This window comes from Perna viridis, chromosome 6, assembly GCF_037379345.1.
Source record: "Perna viridis isolate PV_CMFRI_1.1 ecotype Kerala chromosome 6, ASM3737934v1, whole genome shotgun sequence".
Lineage (NCBI taxonomy): Eukaryota > Metazoa > Mollusca > Bivalvia > Mytilida > Mytilidae > Perna > Perna viridis.
Genome location: NC_142450.1, coordinates 12,394,554 through 12,404,028, shown reverse-complemented (window position 1 = coordinate 12,404,028; position 9,475 = coordinate 12,394,554). Strand labels below are relative to the sequence as shown.

The window sequence follows — 9,475 nt, the reverse complement described above, 5'->3', positions numbered from 1 at the left end:
ACTATAGCTTCAAATGCGAATTGGTAATTTTTTGTTGTATCAATGTTTCCCTATGAGCTTTAAAGTAATATGAAACGAATATTCGACATAGCAACAATTGTGTTATTGAACTTTACTATGCATAAAAAATACACCTTTCATGAAGGGGAAATATTTACATTACAAACGCTTCATGAGGAGAATGAAGTGTTGCTCACTATAGCAACAAATGAGAATTGGTAATTTTTATTGTTTCAATGTCTCCCTATGAGGGTTTAAAGTACATTGTATTATGAAACGAGTATTCGACATTACAAACAACGAACTTTACATAAAAATACACCTTTCATGATGGGGAAATATTTACAATACAAACGCTTCTTGTTGATCAACAAATTTCTTTACATTTTACACTTTTGTTAATTTCTTCTGTTCCTTCACATTTACAAGATGCATTTGCGAAATACGGTAATGTAATCCCGATGATTGCATAATGCTAACTGAATCACATCTCAACTCAGTGATTTTATTCAGCTAAATATCGCTTATTTTCATTTTCTGAATTGAATTAATGACGATATATATGCGAAGAAAAAATTTTCAGAATGATTTTAAAGCCAACAGAAGAAAACAGAACGGATATGGAGAAACGCAACAAATGCACCAGCGGGAGTAAAACCTTGATGCAAAAATAGTAAATACTTTCAGAGAACACCAAAAGGTCTTCAGCAAGTGAAACACACCCCAAAGTAAGCTAATCAGTAAGCGTGTTACTTTGAAAATAAATACTATGAGAATAATCATTACAGTTCGTTCTTATATTGATTGTAGATGAAATATACCATCCCGAATGTTATACGTTCGTCTTTTTTTGGATGTATTGCGGTATGCTATTTAAAAAAAAAAGTGATTTACTCAGGCATGGACAGCACATAAGTGTTTTCAATACAGGCGGCTCACAAAATAAACAGAATTGTCATTAATCTACAGTTTATTACGATTACATAGAACATGCATGTTACAGGATGAATTTTTTTTTCAAAATGTTAAAAAAGTTAATTATGTCTTTTCATCTTTCTTCTGCACTAGTAAAATGCACTGTCAAAATGTTTGTTTGAATGTCTGAAATGTTCTGGAATTTCATTTAGAACACTGGTCACTAAATGTTTAAAGTTGATACATTCTTGCTTCACTCCTTTCCAATTAATTGTGAGAAAGACTATTTTTAACAGTTTGTAGTTTATTAATCTGCAAAGTTTGACTGAATGAGTCAAATTGAATTTCAAAGATACAGAAACTACTTGATAATGTCTTTTGTCTTAATTCTCACTATGTCTGTATATCTCGAGCATCATATGGAAAAGTAAGTTTCTGTCAAAAGTTCATCAAAACCACTTACATGTAGTTTAACCGCTCTGAATTGTCTGTTTTAGTTCATAAGCTGACATCTCCAACATTTGCACATCATTCCATTTCTTTTCTTCTCATATACGAATGGAAGTTCTTGTCCAGTTTTTGAAAATCATCCCCTGTCTCTACATAGACGGCGTAACACGAGTTTTTGCAAGGGCATCTCCGTTTGCTTGCTTTTTAGGTTACAATGAGGGTGCCATCGGTAATTTTTCCAAAGATGTCCCCCTATTCCACGACCTTCTAGAAGATATTATAGGCATAAAAAAATGTTCAACACAACGTAAATCCAAGGTAGGTGCGTAGCTGCCTATACGCAAATACGCAGTTGCGTACTTTCGGAAAAAGTAACAAAAATACATACATTTTAAAGATGAAATAAAGGTTTTATGCAAAGACAAATCCTTTTTAATACATAATGATACTCCAATATACACCATAAAGTAATTCGCGATATCAAAACCATCAATTCCGGAAATTTTGTACTTTTCCGCGACACCCCCCCCCCACCCCAAGACCCCTAACCGTAATTTTGCGTACAACTAAAACAGGCCTAGCTACGCCCCTGCAAGGTAAGAATAAACACAGAAAACACACTGATCTATCGATCACAAAATGGAACTGCAAATCCAGAAACAACTAGGTTCAATCACTTCACTATATTTGAATTTCAATTTTCGGATCCCACTTCTGACACCAAAAATGCCATTGCGGTCGAGTATGTGCAAAGCTGTTGGATGGTATGTTTTAACGACAGAAGTCAAGCTGCTCACAATTCCATGTGGGCTTACGAAATAAAGAGTCATTAATCTACAGTTTACAGCGAACATCGTCATTACGTGTACTTTCTAAATTTCCCTTAAGGTTCCCCAATCTAATATAATAACAAAAAAAGTCATGTCCCGGAAGTAACAAAAAGTGACTGTTCACTTCATCATTTCCTTCAAACAAATAAAACAATATAGGTTAAGATTACGTTTCAGTAAAAATAAATTCATCTTTTCTGATAGTTGTCAAGTCTTTTTCTAATTTGTTTTACTTATTTAAAGAAGTGAATGTTATGTTTATTAAAACTTCGGAAAACACGTGGATGTACGTACGTGTATCTTCGCAGTTCCGCCGTTGCTGTTGTCAAGAACCTAACCCGCCTCGGAAAAAATAGAACTCCGATTATATTCTCAAAATCGAAGCATAGCTTTTCTAAGATAGGAAAGTCAATTATTTTCTTGTTTGGAATTTGCAGCTGTCGTCTGAATTTTGTTTACGTCACATGATAGGTGTAAAATATCCCCACCATCCGTGGAGAACTGTAATATTTCCGGTATCTGTACAGATTGATCTGCCAGGCCAAAACTGAAATGGGTGTTGCTAGAGACGTCCTTAAGGTATAAAAAACGTTTTTGCGAAGTGTTGTAAAGTCATTGACCATTTTGAGAGCGAGGGGAAAGGGGGTTATGGGGTTGGATTTTTTTTTTTGGGGGGGGGGATGTTCAAGTTATTCATTTATTGAAAAAAACTTCCCCATTAATTAACAAGACAGATTTTAAAATAGAAATATTGATTTTTCTTGCTGCTTAAATATAAATAAAAATATTGCACTTTGGAAGCAAAAATTTTCATGCAGGTCGACCCTCCCCCTCTTTGTAATGTCCTTTATCATTTTTACGAGTCTCGCACAGACGGTACATGTATGGTAAAGCTCACGGTGCTCGCTGATTTAGGCAATGCCTACCCCATAATAACGATTATATAGAGAATGCATTTTACAGGATGAAAAGGTAATTACACAAATTAACACATACGGTGCACTCAAACAAATTATTCTCCAAATACCCATTGGATCCATATGGCACAGGGGAATAACACAACAGACAAAAAGCAAGGAATTCTCCATATAGCAATATCTTCCTGTTAAGGCAAGTTATACTATCGTCAAAATACACAATCTATAACCTCGGACCATTTTCCGGAACATTTCCTGTTAATGCAAGTTACAATGACATGACTAATTAACAATAACCTCGGACAATTGTCCGGAACCGCGGAACATTTTGTCCGGAATACAAATACTTCATGTTAAGGCAAGTATACGTCAAAACGTCAAAGAAACATTATAAACAATAACGAGTTAACTTCCAGTTACGGCAAGTTTCGACTCTCAAAAACAATATTCCTTTTGCATCACCTGTCTCCAAAAACACATCCTTTAGCCACACCAAATAAATTCCAATCTTACATTCAGTCTGCAACCGTATTTTCCTAAACATCAAGTTTGATCAGCTACCTCATTCTATTCCACTACTAAATTTCAATCTCCAATTTTCTAAAACTGAAAATCAAAAGCCTTATAAACTGTTCTATATCAATTTAACACCAACTATGCACCAACTATTTTTATCATCATATCTTACATAACTGACCTAAATTACATCTAAGTACCAATTCAACACTACCTTAGCATCAATTTCCAACAAAACAAAAACTTTGACAACAAAACAAAATCCTACATGTGTAACATGATACTGTACTTCATCCTTTCCCATAGCAAATTACGTGTTAAAATCATGATGGAGATAAACTTCAGGATATTCGACTAAAGATACAATGACTAAATCAAAATATGCTCATCTAAACATGCAAGTTATTATCATTATGTCATTAAATAAATTAAGTAGTACTCCAGCTAAGGATCATGCAAAATGTGATTCATGGGTAAAAAGCCTACATATTTTTATTTTTGATATTTTGTTTGAAGTGTCATAGTAAACAGAAATTAATATGTGGTTTTTCATATAACCCGTGCTCTTAGGAGATAAAAATATACAGAATGCACTGTAGATTTTAAAATTAAGGGAGATAACTCTGTAAATGGCGCTCAAATACAAAATAATCTACTGGATTTTCATTGTGGATTATCTCCTAAGGGCAGGCAGATTTGAAAGAATAAATACACATTTCATAGTATAGACCCATAAAACAACTTAATTAAAAGAAAAATAAAATATGTAGCTTTTTTGGGGTTGTATCACATTTTTCAGATTTTGCATGATTCTTACACAGACAGCTATTTAATTACACCCCTACGACAGCATACAGTGCCGAAAAAATTAATAAAATTACGAAATTCAACATGCTAAATCAAACTTCTTTAGAATGAAAGGTGTACATATATAATACTTATTTAATCATTGTGCGAAGGTTGAATACCATTGCTTTTATACCTTTTGAGTAGGTACTGTCCAAAATAATAATAATAATAATAAAAACAAACAATACCAATGATGGCTAAGTTGAACATGCTCAAAATGTAGGAAAAGTAATTAATTTTCTCGGTAATGAAGGGGGCAAATCTTCAATATCTATGTAATTACTCTGCAAAGTTATAATATTGGTTTAATACTTTTAAGTAACTTATTACAAAAAGTGAGTACCTATTATTGCAATCTGCGAACGGACAATTGGACGGAATGGAGCGGCTATATATACTAGACCTGCTGTCACTGTTGGTGACACACGTAGAAATTATATGAATTTCTTTCTTAAATTATGTTTCAAATTCTTGATATAGTACTTCATTACTTTATTCGTACAAGGTAATAGTGTTTTCACTTTCAAATATACAATCCGACTAGTATTAACGTAAATATTTACACAAAAGTTGAATTATCATGCACTTGACTTTCATTGACTTCAACAAAATCTGCATTTCCACACGCAGTGCAATCATTGAGGTTCAATTCACAACTAGACCTTTGGCCTGCAAGTCTTTGATACTGCTCATACGAAGGGAGGTAGGAAACGTCATTGTAATCGGGTGGTTTATCTGCCAAAAGTTCATCATAAGACGGTGGGTTGCTGCTTATGACGTATACAGAGTTATCGTCACTTCCGTTTCTGCTTTGTGCAGTATGAGCTCCATAATATGAAACAGGACACCTGTTACGTACGTGACGTTTCTCCTCAAAAACTTTGCCAAATGAAAGGACAACAACAGAAAATAGCACAAAAATTCCAAGCGCTGTTAAATCTGTTAATAAAAAGTTCAAATCGTGAATAAATATATTAATGTAAGATCATTCGGTTTGTCCAGTTCACATTTGCAGAAACCCGAAAAAGAAATTCTGATATGTGCATATGTATGGGCTGAATTTTACCAATTTGAATGCTTTGTGTATGCTTATTATTTATCTATGTATATAGTTTGTTGCATCCAGTCAGATAGAGTTATCTTTCTTACAGGTGTTTATTATCAATATATATTACATTTGTTTCAGAATATATTCAGTATTGTTTGTATTACAAGGTTATTGCATGAATACTGGTGAATATTGTCACGAACAGAATATTATATTGCCCGAGCTTGCGAGGGACAATATTCACCAGTATTCATGCAATAACCCTTTTATTATATAGTAATAAATAACAAACCAAAAATGTTCCCCTCTGTTCAGTTTCTATTTCATGACTATTAATGGTACTCACTTATCATGAAAAATGTATCCATAACTGGTTCTTCTTGATACGTTACTACGAATAAATAAGAGTATATAAGAGTAAACAAAGTTAACAAGTGAGTAAACAAAACGAAGATCAAATCCGGAATTTACTGTCACTGTACTTTTTGACCATCTATTACTTCTGCTTACGGCGATTTTCCGATTTTCGATTTTTTGGCTCCGTAAACTGCCGACTTTTTCATTGACTTAACAAAAGAAAAAAACCTAACAAAATAGTAAGCAATTACAGACGTGCATTGAAGCTGATAAAAGTTTTAATCGTTAAAAAGAATATAAATAATTAAAATCTAGAATTTGCAGTAGGACTGAATCTGATATAGACTACAAATGAGTCTGTTATTGTTTTAATTAATATGTAACATACGATATCAATCAGTCGTAAGTGACATATTCCGGAACTTAAACTTAACGTACACGCACTGGGTGTATACGAAAGTGATAGATAATCTTGTGCATTCCCTTTGGTCGAGGCATTAGAGATATACTACATTGTATTTTAGCGCTGCATCATCAAAAATTTCAAATGTGATTTGAGTACAAATAGTTCCGTCCATCATAGGCAAAGCCTAAAATCATATTATCATAAATGCTATAGTGAACTTTATAAGTTTTAGGCAATGTTTGGTTAAATGCAAAATATAAAAAATATAATAAAAGCAGAGATTTAATAATGTATACGAGAATGACGCTGCCATGATGCTGTTTTTAATCTCCCGACTTAACATGCTCAAACCGGATATTAATGTTTTTTGGTCATAAGTATGCTGAACCCAGTTGATAATACTACCCTTTATAGCTCATTTATGATTGGATTTTTTGAAATCTAAATTTGATATCAAATATAAAAACCTTAACAAAATTAAAATTACCATCAACGTAGGTCGCAGTGTTCACTTGTGTATAACATTCTGGTTCAAATCCTTTGTCTTTTTCCATAACTAAGCTATTGAGACTTTTCAAATTTTTTATTGGCTATATTGACTTTCTATCACTGGTATGAATGTTTCGTGGATATTATTCTATGGTAGAACATGCTCATCTAAAAGACATCAGAAGTAGCAATGCTAATTATTTTTCAATGCAAACAATGTCCTCTGAACATAAAACAGTCACGCTGGTTAAAAATAACAATGGACAGCAGACATCTTGTTCAATTCAGCGCAACATAATTATTTTTGTATAAATCTTACAATGAATAAATACAACCCAGCTTCATTCCGCATCCCCCCCCCCAAAAAAAAAAAAAACAAAAACAAAAACAAAACAAAAACAAACAAAACAAACAAACAACAAACAACCTTACAAACAAAGCAATGCGAAAAAAAATCCAAAACAAAACAAAATCAAATAAAACAAAACAAAAGGACAACAAAAAACATGTAACAGAAAACAATCTCCAGGTAAAACAGAAATACATAAAACATACCATCCACAAAAATTGTTAAAGATTAATCAAAAACAACTAATTAATTTAAAAAAAAATATATACCTTCTTAGGATTAACACATTAATTGTGGTAAAAGTATAAAGACACTGACTATACCCTCACAAGCCAAAAATGTTCCCCTCTGTTCTGTTTCTATTTCTTCTTCCTCGTATAATTTCCACCGTAACCCAACTTCAAATTAAAAAGGAAGGAAATACCTTGTTTTACTTTCACATTTATCTTTGTATTATCTTAGTGATTTCAAATCTAAAAATAGAACACAAAATTCAAGGAATATATTTTCTATGAATCTATATAAAATGATTTGACTAAAAGGTTAAAATGGGGCCGTAGATTAAGAGATATTTTAGATTAAATAATCGTATGACTGTGCTCCGGAATCACTATATTAAAATCAATAAACAAGGGTCCGGAGAAGTTCAAATGGTTTTATCGTTCGCAGTGTCTGGGTGAATCCTTCCTAACGGTGGATGGAAAAAGGCACACCAATGGGCGGATCCAGACACTTTGAAAAGGTTGGGTGCCGGCCGGGGTTCCTCAGACAAAAGGGGGTGCAAGGACATTACTCACCATTTTCTGTAAATATTTCACAATAAAATGACAAATTTTCCAATAAAAAGGAGGGGTACCATTCCCCTGCACCCCCTTCCCTGGATCCGTCACAGACACCATCAAGCCGACATTGCCAGGGAATTGATTTGTAGTAAAATCTAAAAAAGTAAAGTAGGAGTTTCTTTAAAAAAATGAAAAAAAAAAAACAAAAAAAAAAAAACATAAAGCATGTCTAACAAATTATAATATTTAGTTTAACAATCATGCAGATTACAAAAAAAAAAGACGTATCGATGGAATATCTTTGCAAGTATCATTAATTTTCGAGAATGGGTCCCATTCAAAAAGTATAAGAAGTGGTTGTTTATGGAATTGCATACACATTTGCATAGAAGAAATTCATTTATGCACAAAGACAATGATAAGATACAGCCAACAACTATTTCTGTTTAGTAATACATGTAATTCAAAATTGAAAATCCTGATATTGTTCATAAAAATTAATGGATCCGGAAGACCAAACTGAAAACAAAACGGTCTTCTGTTTATTATTATTATTTTTTAATTGAATAGGGCTTTTAAGTCTAGTTTTCTTTTTTTGTTAATTTTGATTATTGAACACTAAGTAGGGTTTTTATGTCTAGTTTTCTTTTTTTTCTGTTAATTTTAATCCGGTGTAAAGGATTAGAAATTAAAATAATCAAACACCGGGTTTCATTATGTTTATCGCCAAAAAGAGAAGAAGAAAAACGAATGGGATTCAATACTGGTGAATGGACAATTATCACGATTGTCACAACCGGAGATATTCAAATATAGATATATAGATTCAAATATTAACCGAGTCCCAATTTTCTACTAAATTTACTAGTTTGGCTTTTGGCCAAGAAGTTTTTTCCCAAACCTTGACTTACTGATTATACAAGTTTCTCAATCCTAAGACATACAATTACTATGCAAATGAAGATCATAGTCCAATTTTAATACCAGTAGCTGGTCTTTTGTAAATAAAGCATGCAGTTGAATATATACTTTAGCTAGGTTCTCATTCAATAAAGGTTGTATTTAACATAATCTAATCTATTTTTTAAAACAATCAATCGCTAAGTATTGTAATGTATGCTTTGTTACAATGTGACATTGATTCCATAATCGAATAAAGATCTTTTTCAATCCAGTATTTGATACTGTTTGGTCATTATTACCTTGGTACGCTCTCCATGTTTTAATACAAATGACAAAAAAGCAAAAAAACAATAATAATAATAATAATAAAATAAAATAAAATAAAAAAAAACAATTAAACAAACGAACGAACGAACAAACAAACAAAACAAAACAAAACAAAACAAAACAGAATAGAATAAAAAAACAAAAATAACAAAAAAACCACACCCCCTAAAAAACAGAAAAAAAACGAAAAAAAGTTTATTTGATAAATTAAGATTAAATCTCGATTCGGACTAGAACCGTCCAAAAGTTGAATTGTAATTCCTCAAAGGACATTTAATTTACACATTGTCATTAAAACGTAATATATAACCCACAACTTGTTACGAAATAAATAAAA

The 9,475-nt window shown here is 32.2% G+C and overlaps 1 protein-coding gene across 5 annotated transcripts; it reads right to left on the bottom strand.

The window, feature by feature from the left end:
• Positions 1-4,945: 4,945 nt before the first annotated feature.
• Positions 4,946-9,228, bottom strand: LOC148613685 (uncharacterized). Of its 5 annotated transcripts, none has more exons than XM_088587195.1 (4): positions 7,924-9,228; positions 6,776-6,945; positions 5,872-5,916; positions 4,946-5,416 (listed from the first exon to the last, which is right to left on the bottom strand). In XM_088587195.1, exons 2-4 carry the CDS (start codon positions 6,840-6,842, stop codon positions 5,037-5,039), a joined length of 492 nt encoding a protein of 163 aa, XP_088443321.1. In that variant the 5' UTR covers positions 6,843-6,945; positions 7,924-9,228; the 3' UTR covers positions 4,946-5,036. The 5 variants fall into 5 exon arrangements, with proteins under 5 accessions (XP_088443321.1, XP_088443316.1, XP_088443317.1 ...); XM_088587190.1 differs by lacking the exon at positions 7,924-9,228 and adding an exon at positions 7,396-7,902; XM_088587191.1 differs by lacking the exon at positions 7,924-9,228 and adding an exon at positions 7,445-7,902.
• Positions 9,229-9,475: the final 247 nt, after the last annotated feature.

Excerpts from the sequence above, each read along its gene's own strand:
- LOC148613685 (XM_088587195.1), bottom strand. The coding sequence starts at position 6,842 with ATGGAAAAAGACAAAGGATTTGAACCAGAATGTTATACACAAGTGAAC. Across the intron at positions 5,917-6,775 it reads CACTGCGACCTACGTTGATG|TAACGTATCAAGAAGAACCA; the intron begins GTAATTTTAATT and ends ATTTATTCGTAG. Across the intron at positions 5,417-5,871 it reads GGATACATTTTTCATGATAA|ATTTAACAGCGCTTGGAATT; the intron begins GTGAGTACCATT and ends TTTTATTAACAG.